The sequence below is a fragment of the Ostrea edulis genome, chromosome 3 (assembly GCF_947568905.1).
Source record: "Ostrea edulis chromosome 3, xbOstEdul1.1, whole genome shotgun sequence".
NCBI classification, from domain to species: Eukaryota; Metazoa; Mollusca; class Bivalvia; order Ostreida; family Ostreidae; genus Ostrea; species Ostrea edulis.
The window spans coordinates 65,266,257-65,288,065 of NC_079166.1; the positions used below are offsets into that span (position 1 = coordinate 65,266,257).

The 21,809-nt window shown below is 34.4% G+C and overlaps 1 protein-coding gene and 1 long non-coding RNA gene across 4 annotated transcripts; both read right to left on the bottom strand.

Annotated features, from left to right (window-relative positions):
* Positions 1 to 2,168: 2,168 nt before the first annotated feature.
* Positions 2,169 to 13,408, bottom strand: LOC125676844 (uncharacterized). 3 transcript variants are annotated; one of them, XM_048914695.2, is made up of 6 exons: positions 13,325 to 13,408; positions 10,771 to 10,932; positions 10,415 to 10,516; positions 10,243 to 10,288; positions 8,736 to 8,857; positions 2,169 to 3,858 (listed from the first exon to the last, which is right to left on the bottom strand). In XM_048914695.2, the coding sequence occupies exons 2-6, from the start codon at positions 10,913 to 10,915 to the stop codon at positions 2,657 to 2,659; spliced, it is 1,617 nt and encodes a 538-aa protein (XP_048770652.2). In that variant the 5' UTR covers positions 10,916 to 10,932; positions 13,325 to 13,408; the 3' UTR covers positions 2,169 to 2,656. The 3 variants fall into 3 exon arrangements, with proteins under 3 accessions (XP_048770652.2, XP_048770653.2, XP_048770651.2); XM_048914696.2 differs by having other exon boundaries at positions 12,156 to 13,387; XM_048914694.2 differs by lacking the exon at positions 13,325 to 13,408 and adding an exon at positions 11,847 to 12,106.
* A 2,958-nt stretch (positions 13,409 to 16,366) lies between these two features.
* On the bottom strand, positions 16,367 to 18,207 carry LOC125675351 (uncharacterized). Its single transcript, XR_007370450.2, has 2 exons — positions 17,499 to 18,207; positions 16,367 to 17,308 (listed from the first exon to the last, which is right to left on the bottom strand). It is a non-coding gene; the product is annotated as an uncharacterized LOC125675351 (long non-coding RNA).
* Positions 18,208 to 21,809: the final 3,602 nt, after the last annotated feature.

Here is a 21,809-nt window from a genome sequence, read left to right on the forward strand (position 1 = left end):
TACACTGTAAATAAGTAATATTTGCGTAGCACACCTTACGATACTTGGTCCAATTAAATACAGGATCCCAAGAGTTTCACCATGTTTATATGGGCAAGGGAAATCACTCGTGGGTGATAGAGAATGAACTATTGTAACATGCTAGAAGAAGCATGATTATGTATCTACTGTTGATGAAACATTGAACATACACATATACGCAAATAACGTGCAAAACATTGAAGGCTTCCAAGATTGTTTATCTTTCGTATTTGTTCATTATGTTTTTATGAATGTTTCCTTGAAATTCTTTAAGAACTTAGATATTAATAAATGGATAAATAAATTATAAGTATTGATACATTACATATCACATTTTCTTTCAATTAATGCGTTCCTCCTGTTTCAAACATAGTATAAAGGTCAAAGCGCATTTATTTGCATGTATTCAAAATTGAAATTAGACAGGCTATCTAGTTTGTTTGTGCTAAAGGTAAATTGTATTTATATCTAAAGGTAAGGTATTGTGAATTTGCAATGACCCCAGTACTACATTCTTTTTAATGTCACAGGATATCCAAGATTTTTGACGCGTTGAATGAAGTAGTGGGGTTTTCTATCATATGAACAAAGAACACTGTAAATCAGTCATTAATACATAAAATACACCATTGAAAAGACGTTGTTGAAGGATTTCAATTTTGGGTAAGTTTGTTTGACTGAATTTGTAAATATTGATTTGTGAATGGTGATTTCATAGGAAAAATTGGTATATGTGTTTGTAGCAATATCAACAAATTCCAAAATTTCAAATCACTTCTTTGAGCTATCCTATGTTCCTTAAACACTTGTATAGACTAATTCAATAGATTAAGAACCAAAAGATTATCGACCATATTGATATACAATCTGCACAACAACACAAGGTTTTTCCACACAGCATTTTAAGTGAATCTCGTGAGTGGTGTTGTATATTATAATCAATGTTTTTCACCATCACACATCACCTCTATATTATGACGTCATTCCGCTGCTGTAAACAGTCCTTAGTAATGAAGGACAGGGTTGAAAGGTTTATATCTTGCGACATGATCATCATCAAAATCACATAGGATCGCCTTCAGTGGGAATGCCCTACTTTTTTGCAGTTACTCCCCTTACACCGGAAGTTCGAGGCGCGCTTACGATTGCGGTCCTAAGCTTCACAAAAATAGTATTAACAAATAGTGTATAGTAAAGCTTACGTTACCAAATGTTATAGTATACCAAGTTTTAACAGGTTGTAATATATCTATGACAAAAACAAGGTTTAAGTTTTTTCGATTTCATGGAGAAAACTTTTTAAAGTATGCACTTCGTCAAATTGTAGAGTTGGGGAAGGGGGAGGGGGTGTTGTAGGTGTATTTGATGTTTATTTCTGTTCAAATTATGCAATCAATACCGAAGATTTCAATAGTAATCTGATTTAAAAACAACAGACACCTAGAATTAAACGCACAATGAAAGCATGTGATACAATCAGGCACGTGGCATCGTTTATAGGGGGGAGGGGGGGAGGAGGAGAGAAGTTGACTTCATCAATAAAACCTAAAATTTCTTGACAAGTAAATTGCAAAATAATAATAATAATAAGATAATCCAAAGCTCAAGAAGGAAGGCTCACAACGGTTGATCTTTCAGTTCCGTTCATTGGTTAAATTTTACATTTCCATTACCATTCACGACAATGCTCTTTTTTTAATGGGGGGGGGAGCTATCGGACTATCCGACTCTAGATCTATATCTGCACGGAAAAATAATGTAAAAATAAGAAGAGGCAGACCCAGTGTTGCTACAAGCCTGATGATTGTTTTTGTACTCATTTGAGTAATTGAAGTGCAGGAAGAGCTGTAAGTTGATGTACACAAAATCTAACTTACAGAAGATCGAAACACATGCAAAAAAAAAAAAAAATATTTTAGCTAAAATATTACACTAAAGATACCAATTCAAGACATTTATTGGCACCTAATGTACATTTAGCAACAAGTAGTTTTGTTCAGTGTGAAACGATAAATTGATAATGTACATGTATGCATTTGGGGAGGGGGTGAGTGTGTGTATTTGTTGTCGAAAATATTGATGAAAATTAATAATTCCTGATATACTAAGGACATCATGATTCTGATCTAAAGAAATCGAGGACTAGGTAGTATTTAGATACTTTATTACATCATTACCATACATTGCTTGCTAGAAAACCTCACAAGGGACACATATAAATGTAATTACTTATTAGTAAAATAATTGGTTCAATTATACCACATTAATTCTTAGAAAAAATTCCTTAACTGGCACTTGATTGCAATCAACAATTGTAAATCGTCTATTTATTCCTTATATGGCACCGTCAACATGGGAACCACAATTTGCTGCACATCCTCTATAATCAGGGGGAAATAACTCGCATAGCATTATGAAAAATGTAGGCCATTGTTAATTATATATCGTTATTTTGAACTTGTTTCAAGGACATGTAGCTGATATTTTAGGGTAAATAGATCTCTCTTTTGAAAGAAAGAAACAAATTCTTCCACGTTCGGTCAATAAATTCCAAAGTTTCTGTAAAGATTTCGTCATATTCTGTTCTTGGTAATTTTGCTTATTCAATATAACAGCATCGTTCACAACAGAGTTTTCACACACGTGTACCAGCAACATATTTAACTAATGGGTGATCTTCTAATAAATCTTCTAGACCACTTTCTTTTATTATTACATGTTGATAGAAATGATATATTGTTTCGTTGTCAGCTGTGATACAGAATTTTACATTGTCGTTTTCTGTATCTGGGCGAACAATCTGTAGAACTGCGTCTATGTTACAGAATTGCATCACTTCCTTGGCATGGTATTTGAACAAAGAGTGAAAAGCACATAAATACAGAAACATGTGCTGAAAAACGTAGTAGAAAGAATCGGTTCGTGTAGTGTCATCTTGCACATAAACACGATCCAGGTTTGATGTTCGTTTTGTATATTTTAAAAGAAGAGATTTACATTCTTCAAAGCAAGTTTGTGATACTTCAAGTTGTAATGCATCCGTTATGGAACTGTCAATGTCAGTCGAATCACCTTCTCTGTATTTCCCTTTGGCAACAATATACATGAGACATCCGTATAATCTTGTGTTTTCTACTTTCATTTCATCAAAGTGAGATACGATGACTTGCAACATATCTCCCGAATGCAAAAATGGTCCTATTAAATCATGATGTAACCCTAAACTTTCAATTTTCAAACGAGTTGCTATGTCGTCATAGTTTTTTTCCACATGCAAAAAATCCAATTTTTTACAGTCACAATCTGCCTTGTCACAGATTTTTCTTTTTAACGTATTCTCCAGATGCTCCTTTAGTTCAGCACGCTCGCCAGGTATTAAACTGTCAAGATTGATAAGTTCTTTCAACATATTGTGATCTTTAAAAATTGTCCTGTATTTTTCAAAAAGATCAGTTCTTATACCAAGAACAAGCTTACAATGTCCCACAGACTGCATTTTTTGAAATACCTTTTCTAAAATATCTCTAACTTTGTTTTCGTCATAAGGCATTGCATTCCAAATTCCGAACCCTCCATTAACAAAGATAATTTTCTTCTCCGAAAGTGCTGCTTCTAATTCATCAAGAGAGTTGATACAGTGAGAGTCCCAGCCTATATTCTGAGATGCATACCTCTGAATGACAGTTTCGCCGGTTTTAGAGACACCACTACCGAGTTTGCCATGGACAATAAGTATATTTTGTTTATTCAGGGCCGCGCTTGCCTTTTTTACTGCTTTGTTGTCTTTACGAGTATTTTGTATTAAGGGTATCGCATCTTCATTCCTCGTCATGGAATCTGTAAACGAAGGAATCACATATCCATTAAATATCTCACAAAATTGACATATCAAATGTTACATTACTATCATTTATTGCCTACGTTTTCCTGAAGTACAGTTATAGCGAACATTTAATAGATATTTTATCCTGAAAATGGAAAGATAATGAACAGCGATCGATATCATAACTCCTATAAAGAATGAAAAATTTAAATTTGGGCAAACACGAAACTATGGATATACCAAAGGTGGGATCAGGTGTCTAAGAAGAGTAAGCATTGCCTTGTCGACCATTCACACCCGCCGTGAGCTCTATATCGTGATCTTGTAAACGGAATAATCCGTGGTCAAAATCAAGTCTAACAATTGGTATGAAACGTGCCAGACAACATTTGACCCAATGACAGGTTGTATTGACAAACTCGATCGTTATAACGACCATAGAAATCGCATAATGCTGACTATAAACGACACTGTTGAAACCCCTGTAACATCAACCTGTTTGTTAGTTGCCTACCTTGATGATGAGAAATGCCTGTATTCTGGTTTTTATTTCGAAATGCAACAAAAGCATTTACACATAGTGGTATAACATTCCCATAAAAATATAGATCAGTAGAAACGTCTGAAGCAATAGTGGTACATACAAGGAAATGAGGATATACTCTGAAAATGGTCATTTATCCACAAAATGAAAGTGAAAAGGCAAAGATAACACCAGTAATTAATTTCGCAAATATCACAGATTATACAAAATCAAAATCAGGGCAAGTACGGACTCTTGGAAACCGCAAAAGTGGGATCAGGTGTCGATGAGGAGCACGCATCCTTTAGTGGGCAAGCAAAACAACCGTGAGTCTTCTGTCTAAATCGAATAAACTAAGTAACCCAGAGTCAAAATCAGTGTGAAAGAACGGCCTAAGAATTGGTAAACACATCTGACGACATTGCAACGACAGGCTGTGTTTGTAAACAAAACCTCGACGATTACAGCATCTGAAGCAAGTCTGTTTTCATCCTCTTGGGTACCTGATCCCTTCTCTGGTATTTCCAAAGGTCCGTATTTGCCGTTCTTCATTTCATATTCTTATACTGAAGAGACATTATTTGTTGAAATGCGCATCTGGTGCATCAAAATTGGTACCGTATAAATTTTACATTATGACCCCAGGGTCGAGGCCTCTGCTGGTGGACTATTAGTCCCCGAGGGTATCTACAGCCAAGTAGCTAAGTACTTCGTTACTAGCTTGAAAATACGGATAAATAATTAATTGCTGGGATATTTCCAGGAAGGTTATAACAGATCCAAAGGCTGTGTCTACAGGGGATGCTTGCTCCTCCTGGGCACCTGATCCCACCTCTGGTGTGTCCAGGGGTCCGTGTTTGCCCAACCATCTACTTTGTATTGCTTATAGGAGTTATGAGATTGATCACTGTTCGTTATCATCACCTTTCATGTACGATATGTGCATCTGAAAATATTGTCGTAGTATTTTGACCTTGGTTTACATTCAAGGACAAGGCAAATGTTTTTATTCACAATTTGAAACATTTCATTAGTTTTGATCATCGCGATCGGTTAAACATTGCGAATGTGTGTAACTGAGATATTGCAAGCAATTAATTCCTCTGAATCAATTACTAAACTTGACTAGAAGATGAATAATCCATATACATTAAAAACCAAATTATTGATAGATGTATAACATGGGCGAAGATAACGAACAGTGATCAATCTTATAAATCTGATAAAGGATACAGATTTCATAGAATAGGAAATACAGACCCCAGAGATGGGATAAGAAGCTTACGAGAATTAAACACCCCCTATTGACCAAGTCAAACAGTATATAATGAACGGCCTAACATTTGGTATGAAACAAGCCAGACAGTATTCGACCGAATGATAGGTTCTATTTGCAAATATGATCATAACGAAAACAGAATCTGCAAAATTTTGACGTTAAAGGACATCGTAGAAACCCCTGTAAAATCAACCACTTTATAGTAGACTGTGTCGCTTTGAAAATCGATCATACGCAGAGCATGCAGGTATGAATGGAATATTGCAACATAAATATGGGATGTCGACGATGGAGAAGTCATCTAGTTTGTCGTAAAGTAGAGTTGTTAGTTTGTCGTTTACGTTTATGTCCAGTAAAGAAACCTAGTATAAAACAGACGTGAAAGACTGAGGAATCTTTTGTTTAGAATTTAGTGGGATAAATCAAATTACTGTATAGATGACTGCGAATATTGTTAATAGATGAAACGTAGTTGTCTAAAAGTCTATATGAAAGTCACAGAAGGTTTCTTCTTATCAAGTAAAACCTTTGAATGCCTCATACAAAGACCCATGGGTCACAACGCTAACCTGAGATAAACTTTTACTGGTGTTCTTCATGTGGTGATTAACGCAACTAGGTTAAGGGCTTCCATAGTTAAATGCACAATAATCATGGGGTGAAATTGCACCTTGTATTCACAGGTATCGATTATCGTTATACTTGTTACGGTTAAAAACCGAAACGATACTACCCTTATGTGGACTGACACTGAGCTACCGTAAATTCCACTCATGGTAATTTTCCGTGACGTCAGTTAAATATCACGTGACATTTTATTTTTGGAAAACAGCAAGAGGCCCTACTTGTGAACAAAAGTTCAGGTTCATGCGGGTAATATTTTGATAATCATTGTTGAACAACAGATGTTTAAATTAATGTTTTATACATTATGCAATCGTACATGTAAATTTTAGTAAAACGATCCTATTAAGGACTTGAAGGGTCGCCCCTCAACAAATCTTTGCTATACATGTATACCTCTGAGACGGAAAGGAATTATTTAACAATTGTAGAACAAAACGTGTTGAAAATAACCAGAACTTTCTTCAATGTTAAGAAAAAGAACTTTTCATTCAACACATCGTTCAACATAAGAATTCTTTACTTTCTTCTTTTATTTTTTTTCACAATTGACAAATATCTGAATCAACAGCCTATCAGATCTTAGCAAAAATCAGACGGAAGTCGTATTGTTTTAATTTTTTCGTCTTTCTCGCAACTTAAACTAACTGTGCTTTACCGTAACTGGTACGTGAAAGTATTTAGTATTGGTAGGTTTTTGAATCGGGACAGGCTTCTGGCAAACACGTTGATGGTACAGGGGTTTCAACAGTCGCGATTAAAGTCAACATTTCGCGAATTCTATGGTCGTTATAACGATCTAGTTTGCCAATACAACCTATCATTGGGTTAAAAGATGTCTGACGTGTTTCATATCGATTGTTAGACCGTTCTTGGCACACTGATTCTGATGATGGATAACTCTGTTTGCCTGATTTGGATATAGGGCTCACGGCGGGTGTGACTGGTCGACAGGGGATGCTTACTCCTCCTAGGAACCTGATACCACATCTGGTGTGTCCAGGGTCGGTGTTTGCCCAACTCTCTATTTTGTATTGCTTGTAGTAGTTATGAGATTGATTGTTGTTCGTTATCTTTGCCTTTCATAGCTCTTGTCAATGTGTAGTATGACATTACGCTAGTACGTCTACCGTGTTTTTCAGTACATAATTTTCAATGATGATAAAGGGTGATGGCAACAACAAATTTGAATCGAGGTTAATGAACTCCAGCGAACTTAATGATATGCACTGATGGAACTTTCTGGACCAATGGAGACATGGAAGTTCAACAATGATGATTGCATAATGGGGGTCTATACACAAGTGTTAAGTTCAATGCCATAAATCTATGGCCTTCCATATCATTTACCTTATTTGTTTCTTCTACAAATTAGAGTGAATATATCTCCGCCTTTTCCTTTAAATCCTTTCAGTAATTATTCGTTAAAAGGTTTCATTAAGAGAAAATGGGTTAACAGTTAATGCTTACTGTCAGCTTCTTTTGCCATTTTACATGAAGCTACATATAGTGCTTCGTTTGGTTGGTTGTATGAAAGGCGATGATAATGAACAGTGATCAATCTCATAACTCTTATAAGCAATACAATATAAAGAGTTGGGCGAACACGGACTCCTGGATATACCAAAGGTGGGATCAGATGCCTAGGATGAGTAAGCATCCCCTGTCGACCGGTCACACCCGCAGTGATCCCTATATCATGATGCATATTGTTTAACCCCCAACTCGAGAATCTTTCACTCATATGGAAAGTCACCATAGCCGTTAAAGGGTTACGAAATTTTACCCTATTTTCAGCGCGTACAGCCTTTGAGCGGTTTTTGTGGTCTCATTTGAAGGACCGCTAATTTAGTCGCCTCGTACGACAAGGAAGTGGTTCTGAAGACCTATTCTAACCCGGATCCTCACGAGAGTTTCGTTTAGGAGACAGGCTACTGACAAATAAGTTATGCCATAGAGTTTTAATAATCTTATTTAAAGTGAGCATTTCGCAAAGTATGTGGTCGTGATAGTGATCCTATTTGTAAATACAACCTGTTATTAGGCCAACTGCTGTCTGACGTCATACCAACTGTAAGGCTGTTCTTTACATACTGATTCTGACTATGCATTACTCCATTTACTTGATTAAGATATAGGGTGTGCAGCGAGAGTGACCGTCAATAGAGGATGTTTACTCTACCAAGAGATCGGATCATACCTTTTTTAGGGTCCTTTTTTGACTTACTCTCATTTTGTATTCTCTATAGGATTTATGAGATCGATCACTGTCCGTTATGTCATTCATCCTTCATATAATATATCATACACATATATGTAACTACGTACCTCACGTAACTAAATAACAGATTTTAAATTCACATTTCAAGTCTATCTTAACCAGATATAGAAATAAAAGACATGATTAAATACAAATGCTGTGATTACATGTATGGAAATTAGAAAATAAAAATGCACATATATACCTTGACTGTGGGAACTCTTTCGTTTCCATAAAACAAGCAGCAGTATTATCAGGATTATACATATCGCTACAACTGAGACGCTTATTCCAGCCACTAGACCACCATTAAGTCTATCTTTCTCGCTGCAAAGAATAAATTCTTATAATGAACAAGACTTAATACGTTATCTTCACGTGTACCTTTCATTACTATTGATTGAATTAAGAGAATCATATAAAAATATGTTTTCAATTTCAATGTATTGGTTCGTTTTAACTAGTTCGATATACGGTAGTGTTCATAAGTACTCCTCTAACTTATTGAGTTCACGGCTTATATACGGGTGTGACAAGTCAACAGGGGATGCTTACTCCTCCTGAGCAACTGATCCCATATCTGGTTGTTCAGGGGTCCGTGCTTGCCTAACTATCTATTATTTTATTCTTTATATGATTTATTGGACTGTTCACTGTTTGTTATCTTCATTTTTCATACATGTATATCGGTTGTTTTTATCATGGCACTGAAAAACTAATAGAAACACGAGTTCCGTGCAGAATTAATTTGTACGTTAGCTTATTGTTTCTACAAAATTATAATTAATATGCCAATCAAGAAAACAAAAACTAGTTAGAAATAGCATGGTTTATTACTGACACAACCCAGATGTGGGGAAGTATAATTACATCAGGATATCTTTTAAAAGTTGTAGACATCAATTACTTAAATGATGCTTTCTATTATTACATCACTAAAAAGGAAGGCCTTTCAGAGTGCGATATTGTGTTTAGTCAATGAATATTGTTAAAAGAAGCCAGATATATCGTAATTTCATATTGAAGCGTACAGAACAAATCTAAATAAACGCATATAGTATAATCGTCATCTTCTTTTTAGAATAACACAAAATAATTATCAAACTTCCATTGTACGTTTCACATAATTTTGAATTGAATACTTACTGAACAAATGCTCCACTTTTTAAAAAAAAAATGAAAAACCTACCACGACGTCACATTAGAATAAGTACAAAACTTCCGTTAAAATCATTTATAAGATATTATCTTAAAGATGTTTGCTCTTGATATTTTCTCAACATGTATGAACAAGTGATTATAGTAGACACTGGTCCCTGGACATAATAGAGGTGGCATCAGTTGCATAAAAATAAATGGTACGATATAAAATGATATTGGTACCGTATAAATTTTACATCATGGATTATGTCGTTATAATGTATCATAACATTTATCAAATAAACTCCGTATGCAATGTTAACTACTTCATTGAAACAAAATAGCACATATACAAATATTGTATCCTGTTATAAAATGTTTTCTAAGGAGAACAATGAATATATTCTTCACATTTTTTCATATGAAGCATGCTGAAAAGAATATATATTTTAAATCATACAATCATCTCTATTGTTTACTAAATGATGTAATACAAAAGTTGATTAGATAAGTTTTAGATGTAAACAAAGATAAATCTATACAGTGTGAGTAAACAATCGATTTGTACATACCTTGTACTTGCAATTGGTGTGGTCCTCCCCTCTAAACACAGTGGATCTACAATCGAATCTGGTTATTCATTTTATCATCATCATCATCATGGTAATCATCATTATCGCCATCAGCATCATTATCTTTAGGATTTTAGGCATCATAGATAAACATTCATCAATTAGTACTTACATTTGTAGACTTCGGTGCTTAGATAAGCAGTGACAGGACATCCTGTGGTGTTACATAGGGACCATTGCAAATGTCCCAAATCATTCACAGTGGGACAATATCCTACGAATAATAATATAACATTTGCATATAATTTATGGATGAATTGCAGTATATATTCTGGTGTGAAAAGATTTATTTTGTCAATAATTTTTTTTTATCAACGCGTATTTACTATATATCTTAGTACTCTTTCTATATCTAACTATAATGAGCAATAAAAGAGAAATACAAAATCAACAATAAAAGTGATACTAACACAAATATCCACGTTCAATAACTATATGTATCATTTCAATATACCTTTTACAGCTTACCTTTACTAATTAGTGACGGTTTCATACATTTCTCTTTTGTTCTCGTTTTATCTTCTGACAAAAAACAGTGATATGACTTGTTCTCCACACAGGAAAAGTTGTGTGATCGTGCTTTCCACATCAATTCATTTTTTGGACATCCCATATCTTCTTCTTTTCTTACTTATGAAACAAAAGTCATTAATCAAAGATCGAGTCATTGAGTTATTAATCAAAGAAGTGCAGTGTGTACTAGGTATAGTTGAATACAGTTTAACTATCGTTATTCGGGGTCGATATTTCTGTACGTTTTGTGGTACATTTACATACATGGAAAAAATCCTCCACAACTAAGAACAGATGAAACATGATAAGGATTATCATTTCTGTAAACACACATTCATTATGACCCCTGGGTCGAGGCCTCTGCTGGTGGACTGTTAGTCCCCGAGGGTCTCTACAACCCAGTAGCTAAGTTCTTCGTTACTAGCTTGAAAATACAGATGTACATTTAATTGCTGTTATAAAATTTAGAAATTCATTTCAAAATTAAGGATTATCTCCCTCATGCATAGCTCTTATCCTTGGACGAATTTGGCTCCACTTGTTTGGCACGCTGTTTTTGGCTATATTTAGATTTAAAACTTCAAAGTTATTTCGGATTTCAAACATTTCGGTTGAGCATCACTGAAGAGACATTATTTGTCGAAATGCGCATCTGGTGCATCAAAATTGGTACCGTATAAGTTTTACATTCATGTTATGAGACTAATCATTGTTCGTTATCCCCACCTTCCATTCACGTCATTAAAACCAATATACATCTCAAATTACGATACGATACCTTCCCCACCAAAGTAAGCGAATCCACAGTAAAATATCAAATCCAGTTTTATATTTCAGTTGTGTAGTGTAGTTCATGAAACAATAAATCCTATCATGGAATATATTGCTTCATCAACCTTGAACACAATCACAAGTACGGTATGACCATACCCTAAGTCCAATGAGTCATGATTTTTCTACAAATGTTACTACAGGATATCCACCTTTTCCTTCCAAACTTCGACTTTTACTCTTCTTCCTTCCAATCTCACCTTTCTCGCTATCCTATCGTATCTTCTGCCCCTTTCCTTTCTTCTCGTCCATTGCGTGCTCCTCACACTCTCTACACTCTTACACATACCCACGTCTTTCACCGCATATCCACCCCCACATAAGAGGCCGACTTCGAGCAAAGATTGAATCTGTGTTATCCCGGAAGAAATCAAAAGTATTCAGACACTCGATGGACTAAGTCAGACCTCCAAAAAGCCAGTATGAAAGAGATACTATAATGATAATATAATACAAATAGTTTTATCTCTTTTAAACAGATCAATTGATAAAACCGATTTGAAACCTACCCTTTCATTCAACGACAACGTGTTCAGTCAATGTGATTTCCTTTTCTAAATATCATGTACTTCATTGTCACACTTTTCTCTTTAGTTGTTTTGTGTCTTAGAAACTTAATTAGAATGGCAAAAAGTGAATATCGTAAAAAATGCACTATCCCATGAAATCTTTTTTAAAAAAAATAACGAACAGTAATTTATGTCTGAAATCCTACAGAGAATAAAAAAAAATCGAAAACAGGGCAGACAAGGTTTCCTGGAAATATCAGAGTTAAGAACACGAGCCTAGGGGAAAAAAAGATCATCCCCATTCATCTGGACACATCAGGTTTTGTTTTAAATTTTGTATTCATTAGGTACACTGATTAATCAGTATGAAAAGGATATCCTAACAATTAATAAATAAATTGTTATTACAAGGGTTTTAACAACCTTGTATAAAGTCAACATTTCGCAAATTCTACATTATAATGATTTAATTTCCAAAGACAACCTGTCATTATGGTGAGTGCTGTCCGACTTGCTTAATGCCAATTTGTGAGCCGTTTTTTGCATGTTTGTTATCACTCAACGGATTACTCCGGGTTTTTGTTATCAAGATACAGGACTTACAGCAGATGTAACCGGTCAACAGAGGATGCTTACTCTGGTGTGTCATGTGGTCCGTGATCACCCTGCTCGTAATTTTGTATTCTTCATAGTACTTATGAGATTGACTAATGTTCGTTTTCTTCACTTTTAATGAAACACGCCAGAGAGCATTCGACATAACAATACGTTGTATTTCCAAATAAGAGCATTGCAGAGATCATACAATATTGATTTTAAACAATACTTTAATCACATCACCTGTATTGACATTTCCAGTTGGGCTATGGTTAAAACAAGATAAACATTAAACACGCGGGGGGGGGGGGGGGGGGGGGGTGTTTAGGATTGTCTATATCTACGCACTGAAAACATTCTTTGCAATTTAAAGGTCTGGATCCAATTGTAGAAGTAAACCTAAAAGGAAAACATACGTAACCTTGAGCTTAAAATATGAGGCTGGACGAATGTTTAATATCATGTTATCTTTTGTTACATGTATATTCGAAAGTACCAAAGCAATTTACGATTTATATAACATTCATCTGGTAATCTACCTCATTTCACTAACAAGAATTAGGTTATCTTACCTTCGTAGATTCACAGGAATTTGTATCCAGATGTTACATGTAAATTCACGCAAACAAGGAAGTGAAAATATATAAACATTTTTTCCTACTTTCATTTTCGATTATACGTAAATTGATACATAATGAACTGGTGAAAGTGATTGAATTTGTCTATCATATGAGTGACTGCAATGATAATATAAGTTTGTTTGACTCGAGATCAGATCTTACATTTGCCCGAAGTGTAAGGGCAATAAATTTCATACATGTGGAATTGTCTTGTCAAATGGATAATATTTACAAAATGAAGATAATGAGCAGTGGTCTATCTCATAATTTCTTTAAAGAAGGGCAAACACGGATCCCTAGATACATGTGAATACCAGAGGTGGGATTAGGTGCCTGGGAAGAATAAGCCCGGTCACATCCGCTATGGGCCTTATATTTGGATAAGGTCAACTGAGTAATTCGTAGTCAAAATCAGTATGTAGTGAATGTTCTATCAATAGTATGAAACACATTAGATAGCATTCCACCTAATGACAGCTTGTATTTGTAATTAAGATCGTTATAACGACCATATGATTTTTGAAATGTTCACTTTAAACGAGACTGTTGAAACCCTTGTAACGTTATAATATCTCTCTGTAACCTACCTCACTTTAAAAACTGGTCATACGTAGAATATATTTCTGTGTATTTAATCAACAATTTCTGTAGGTGAAAATTGTATATTGCTACACAAATATGTGAAGTTGACAATGTAGATGCTGAAATCATCTCGTTTGTCATAAAGGTGAGTTGTTAGACATTAACGGCAAACTGACAACTCAACTGTATGACAAACGGGATGATTTCAGCTTCTCCATCGTCAACTTCCCATATTTACATGTATTGTAGCAATATTCCATTATCACCTGCATATGGTGTTTATATATCTCAACTGATTCGATATGCAAGAGCTTGTTCTGCGTATAGTCAGTTTTTAAATCGAGGTAAGCTACTGACAAACAAGTTGATGGTACAGGGGTTTTGAACAGTTTCGATTGAAGTCAGCATTTCGCAAATTCTATGGTCGTTATAACGATCTAGTTCGTCAATACAACTTTGCATTGGGTCAAATGCTGTCTGACTGTTTCATACCGATTGTTAAGCCGTTCTTGGCACACTGATTTTAACTACGGATAACTCCGTTTACCTGATCAAGATATAGGGCTCACGGCGGGTGTGACCGGTCAACAGGGAATGCTTACTCCTCCTAGGCACCTGATCCCACCTCTGGTGTGTCCAGGGGTCCGTGTTTGACCAACTATCTATTTTGTATTGCTTATAGGAGGTATGAGATTGATCACTGTTCGTTATCTTCATCTTGCATTAACATGTATGTTCAATAAAACATCCAGGTATAAAGTTGATGTGAAAGATTCAGTGGTCTCTTTTATTTTAAGTTCACTGGGGTACTGGTATATCGAGTCGACATATGAGTGAAAATAAGTATAATCAATGCATAAAACATCATCCATACATGTAAGATATATGTTCTTCTCATGTGGAGGATATATACTCTGTATACATGTAGCATGATGTTGTATTTAAAAGGTAAGCATTATGAAGATTCTAATAGAGAATAAGAGTAAAATGTCATATATATAAAGCGTTTAGTACGAACACGAATAAAGGATATATTTTTGCCTGAAATCCCAGCAAAATTCTTAATTTCTTCATATTATCTGCAATTTAAAACAAATGTTTGGACAAATGTGGAAGTAACGAATTATAGATGAACAAGTGAGGACATTAGATATCAATCTCATAAATCCTATAAAGAATACGATATGAAGATAAAGGCAAAGACGGACTCCTCCTGGATGTACCAGAGGTGAGATCGGGTGCTTAGGAGGAGTAAGCACATACTGTTGACCAGTCACACACAAGTCAGCATTTCGCAAATTCAATGGTCGTTATAACGATCTATTCTGCCAATGCAGTCTGTCATTGTGTTCAATGCTGTCTGATGTGTTTCATATTAATTGTTATGTCGTTCTTTACACAATATTTTAACTATGGTTTATTTCGTTTATCTAATCAAGATACAAGGCTCAGAGCGGCTATGACGAGCCTCACTACTTAATCAAAGTCGTTGTGCTATTGAATATGCAGTGTACATGTGACGACAGAGTATATATATTACGTGGATGTAAGATGGTAAAAATCGTATCGTGGATTTATGTAAGGCTATCAACAATGCATGGAAGAACATGTCATGTAGCTAACATTTTTGATAAAATCATTGAAATTTTCGGATTTATTGAATTACACTATCTGCATTTGTGATTTCATACTCCGTTATTCAATGTAAGGAACATGTATCTTTTCTATTTACTGCGCATGCTGATTTTACAAAATTGATGGAGCTCATTTAGAAATTCGGTGGCAGGTAAACATAGACCGATAATGCAAGTTTCTTTAACCTAACTCAATAGTTCCTCCAGATGCAATAATAGGGTTATGGAATATATCAGATAAGATGATGTCTCATGTTAACTTGATCTGCAGAAATCTTCCACCAGATAAAATATCTGCAGTAGGGATCCCGGAACACGTGGCAATAACGAACAGTGATGAATCTCATAAATCTAATTAAGAATACACAATTGAGAGAAGAACATAGACCATTGGACATACCAGGGGTGAGATTGAAAGCTCAGAGTAACTAATATTCTTGTTTTATAAGTTTAAGGTTGCCATGACGTTGTCTCTAAAAATTGATTGCGTTTCATCTTTAACCAGTTATCCAGGTTTTGTATAACAATCATATTTAGTTCTCTTTGTCTTCAAGTGTTAATGCTGACGATCTGTTTCCGTATAATGAAAGCCGTTATGTTTTTAAAGTGCTCAGTCTGCATGTGAGTTTGGCAAAATTAAAGCGTCTTTGCTTATATGCCGTAAATCACATTTTATTCGCGAGGACATTATTTACCCGTGATTTTGCGATACTAGTCATTCTCGAAAACTTAGTTCTCGAGAATAAACCCTTGCGTATAAAGAATAGAGCAATGCATAATCATTCGCGAAAGTTATGTCTTGTGAATAAATCATATCATTGCGAAAATACAATCTCGTGAAATAAAATTGATATACAGTACTTGAATTTTTTTTAACTGCGATAATTGTTTTATTGCTTTTTAGTTTTGTTGGTATCTTGTTTTATGACCCATGTTTATTTCCAGAACATTTAAATTTCTTTCAGTTGTATTTTTTGTCTACACGAAAACAAATGTTATTTCTAATCGAATTTAAGAAACCTTCAATATTTGTAAAATTGCAATATACATTGAAGCTACATATGATACATTTTTAAATAAAACATCGCTTGATCTCATGATTGTGCATTTTAGAGTTTGGACAAATGAAATGAATATTACAAAACGGTGTGTATTTCTACGTGTTACCTCTTTCCATATTATAGCATAATCAGACCATTTTCGGCAGTGTGTGCTTTCTCAGAAAGCTGTGTATTACTGTATATAATTAATATATGATTTTTGAAATATGTCACAACGAGCTTGAATTGCATTTTTCTGCAAAGCTTTTGTACAACATAGTTCATCCTTGTAAAAAAATGTTTACAACAATCACTGTCACAAATCAGAGTATATCACACGCTTGTTCAGATATCATCATCTTTAAATACGTCATTTTCATAATGCGTTGTACCAGCAGTGGTTGTAGTGGTGGTAAACTTATCACAATCTCTGTAACAACCGCGGAAGGATAACGTGCACCGCTGTTCACAATCAGCATTGTTTCTACAGTCCCCCAGCAGACATTGATAATACCGATCTCCACACATCGTCCTACACTTTATCAGTCGGGTGTCTTCCATGTCTTTCTCAGGAAAACCACTATAAGTTTCTGCCTCAGTAATTCCGACACATAGGGCAATGAAAAGCGCACTAGCTAGGATGGACATCGTCATTTCGTGATATTTCTTAGTTCCTGTAACTGTAAAAAAAAAAATTGTCTGTACATGTAACCACGTGTAAGCTTACATATGGAGAACAATATAAATGTGAATCCTCGTACATGTACATGTAATCTGCCTTCGATCCCTCCATAGTTTACTTTATCTACCTTGTTTGGACCATTCATTGCAATTTACTGTTTTGAAAAAAAGAACATGCGAAAAACTTACCTGAATGAATCAACACAGATGAAATTGACACATATCTGTATGAACGTATACTTGTTTGTAAAATTTTGAGCGTCTGATACTATATCCTTAACAGGTTTTATCTGTATTTTTACACGATAACTTGGCCCATTCACAATTTTATCAGTGATTGCCTGTATAAACACAACCCACTTTATGAAATGTTATGAGATTCCTCCATAGTTATCTACAGGTATATCTGACGCTGCTTGATGTCCGTAAATTGAAAAATCCTCATGACATATTTCCTATGAGGACATTCTGTGAATAACGCTGTCTGCATTGTACAAAGTTTTCGACGTTTAATGCCATCTTTCGTACATGTAAATAACATTAAGTTAAAGGTACACGTGTCGCATTAATCAGAAACTTTGGAAACCAGACCAAAATTCGGTCAGCATGTAAAATAGTGATATCTGACTATTTCGCCAAATTATTGATTAGTTTCATTTAAAGACTAGTCCATTCAATGCAAGGTGAAAGCGGTAATTTTCAAAATCAATACATATTTATGAATGAATGTGTTCACAGTGGATGTGTGCAAGCGCGCGGGAAAAGTTTTATTAGAAATATCACGAAGGAAGTGGGTTTTGTTTACCATATGTAGTTGTGTTAAAAACGATTTTATATTACACTTGAAATAGGCTATGCCTGCTGAAACTATATCTATATACAGACTAAAATAAGCTATGCTTGCTGTCCAATCCCTTTCATTTTTTGTGAATAAAATTATTATAATACATATAAATATATATATATATATATATATATATATATATATATATATTTTTTTTTTTTTTTTCTGGATCCGCCTCTGATCCGCAGTTTGGAGAGCAAGGCATGCATAAAAAGAATTGGTCTCAGAGTTTTATATATATATATATATATATATATATATATATATATATATATATACATGTACATGATATTATAACTTACGTTTGGATACCCTTAACACGTTCTGAAATACCGCCATGGAAATTACAAAAAACCAAAATAGACACATCACATTCCGAATACAAGACATCCAATACAAATCCCGATGTTTTCAAACAGAAACTATCCGAAATAAAACAATCCAAGCATTCTACAATACAGTTAGAAACTATCCGAAATAAAACAATCCAAGCATTCTACAATACAGATAGAAACTATCCGAAATAAAACAATCCAAACATTCTACAATACAGATAGAAACTATCCGAAATAAAACAATCCATACATTCTACAATACAGATAGAAACTATCCGAAATAAAACAATCCAAGCATTCTATAATACAGATAGAAACTATCCGAAATAAAACAATCCAAGCATTCTACAATACAGATAGAAACTATCCGAAATAAAACAATCCAAAACATTCTACAATACAGATAGAAACTATCCGAAATAAAACAATCCAAGCATTCTACAATACAGATAGAAACTATCCGAAATAAAACAATCCAAACATTCTACAATACAGATAGAAACTATCCGAAATAAAACAATCCAAGCATTCTACAATACAGACAGAAACTATCCGAAATAAAACAATCCAAGCATTCTACAATACAGACAGAAACTATCCGAAATAAAACAATCCAAGCATTCTACAATACAGATAGATACTATCCGAAATAAAACAATCCAAGCATTCTACAATACAGATAGAAACTATCCAAAATAAAACAATCCAAGCATTCTACAATACAGATAGAAACTATCCGAAATAAAACAATCCAAGCATTCTACAATACAGATAGAAACTATCCGAAATAAAACAATCCAAGCATTCTAGAATATAGATAGAAACTATCCGAAATAAAACAATCCAAGCATTCTACAATACAGATAGAAACTATCCGAAATAAAACAATCCATACATTCTACAATACAGACAGAAACTATCCGAAACAAAACAATCCAAGCATTCTACAATACAGACAGAAACTATCCGAAATAAAACAATCCAAGCATTCTACAATACAGATAGAAACTATCCGAAATAAAACAATCCAAGCATTCTACAATACAGATAGAAACTATCCGAAATAAAACAATCCAAGCATTCTACAATACAGATAGAAACTATCCGAAATAAAACAATCCAAGCATTCTACAATACAGATGGTTCAAAAGACCAAAATAAAGTCGCTGCTGCTGCAATAAGCACAAACAGCGTTTTCTATGCATGACTTCCGAATGAACCAACAATTTATACCGCCGAAGCAAAGGCTATTCAACTTGCTGTTTAGTACATTACAATTTCTAATGACAAACATTGTGCTATATTCTCGGGCTCCCTATATCTTGCCAACAGTCAATAAGCAATATGTATATTAATCACCCATACATTTTAAACCAGTACTACAGTGTATCTAACTAAACAAGGTAAAATAGTTGAGTCATGCTGGGTTCCATGTCATATTGGTGTCTATGGCAACAACAAAGCATACAAAGCAGCAAAACATGCACTTCAATATGCTATTGCACACTTTAAAATCCCCTACACTGATAAACAATATTTCATAAAACATATTTAGTTCTGTACATACAGAAAATGATAGGTATTTTTACCTGTTTACCTATATTTAACATTCATGTCCATGTGCGTACGTTTAGCAAGAAAGAAAATAAAGTGTATACAAAGTATATATGGCACGAGGTCTGGGGGCCGCCTTGGGGCCTCCAGTGGATCCAGGACAAAGCCCTGGTAGGTTTTCCAATGGAAATTAATCATCTATTTTTTGTACATAGAAGCAAGGTTTCTTGTCAGTTTGATAATGCCAACTCACCGTGTGTACTTGAACTGACTTAAACATTCGATATACGATATTTTTTGGCGTTGTTTTCGACTGCATAGTATATATGGCAAACGTTACTGATAAATGCAACAAACAATATCCTAATCCGTCTTCTACATGTACATATAATGGTCTACATTAAAGCGATATTCGGCATGATGTTGATGATTTGAAATTCGAAAAAGGACTTTAAATTTTATTGAATGGACATTATAATGCTGATTAAATTATAAACCGGGACTGTATAATGCAATTATTTTTGAGGCACAAATATTTTAACGGCAAATCTCTCTCGCAAATGATCGTTATTGTTGGACTACATATATATATATATAAACAATCGTTGATGAAATAAAATATTATAGCCACCATTATGAAAATATGAGAGAAAATAGAAGTATCAAACCCTTTATATACACAAACTGTTCGACCAACTTACTTACAATATTTATGGGAATCTAAATTATGCATGATATACTGTCTTCAATGTATGGGACTTGGGATATTTTCTACAAAATGCTAATATGTTTTATAAAAGTTTTGAATCTTATCTATAGCGGGTCTTTGCACCATCTTTTTGAAAACTGAAAAATGTACCATTTTAGTTTTTCTGCAAGACTTCAAGGGCGGATCCAGAGGGTCCGGAAACCACCTTTTCGCGGACCCAAAAATTAAGTTATTCAATTTTAACGAGACTGAGTAAAAATGACATAAAAAAGGTGGATACTTACATCTAATTGCATCATTCAAATTTATCAACATGCACCTGTATACCATTTAATTCTACGATAGATACAACGAAACACCGATATATTTATTTACGATATTTTCGGCAGATACAAGTATCACTTAAGAATTCTTAAAAGGTATATGTACATGTAACATGAAAGTTTTGTTTAAGAAGCAGACAATTTAAAAGTGAGAAAGAAGTGCCAGGAAATGCTCAGAATGCAAGATTTTGCACTATTTACCGCGGAGCTTCTGGGAAACAAGTAGTATGCATATTCCCTCTCGCAACGAATTACGAGAAGATAATAAACCAAGTAAGCAAAAATCTACATTACACAATATCAAACACATTTATTGGTACATTCTTGTGCATTCATGATGATAATAAAGTACATGTAATTCAGCTGCCAAAAACAATCATTCAGAGGAAAAAATGAACAAGAGGCCCATGGGCCACATTGTTCACCTCAGCAGCAGTTCCTAGCGATAAACAAATTTGTGCAAAACTACCATTAAACAAGCAGCTTGGTTCAGAAAAACTTTTCAAACGTGATGACTAAAAGTTCATTAATTAACAAACTTGACTACAAAGTCATTAAATAGCATATGCCCTTGTAGACAAGTATGGCCTTTCATATTAACAAATTTCATGTAAAGATGCTTTGTGCCAATTAGTTTTGTTCCCTTCACCTTAATTCAAGGGGTCATGATTTTTACAAACTTAAATCTCCACTTTGTCAGGAAGCTTTCAGCATTTTTGGTTCAGTGGTTCTTGA

What these genes read in the sequence shown, in the direction of transcription:
- LOC125676844 (XM_048914695.2), bottom strand. Translation starts at nt 10,915, where the DNA reads ATGGGATGTCCAAAAAATGAATTGATGTGGAAAGCACGATCACACAAC. An exon ending in ACCGTCACTAATTAGTAAAG is followed by an intron (nt 10,517 to 10,770) that starts GTAAGCTGTAAA and finishes TATTATTCGTAG; the next exon opens with GATATTGTCCCACTGTGAAT. An exon ending in ACACCAATTGCAAGTACAAG is followed by an intron (nt 8,858 to 10,242) that starts GTATGTACAAAT and finishes TATTCTTTGCAG; the next exon opens with CGAGAAAGATAGACTTAATG.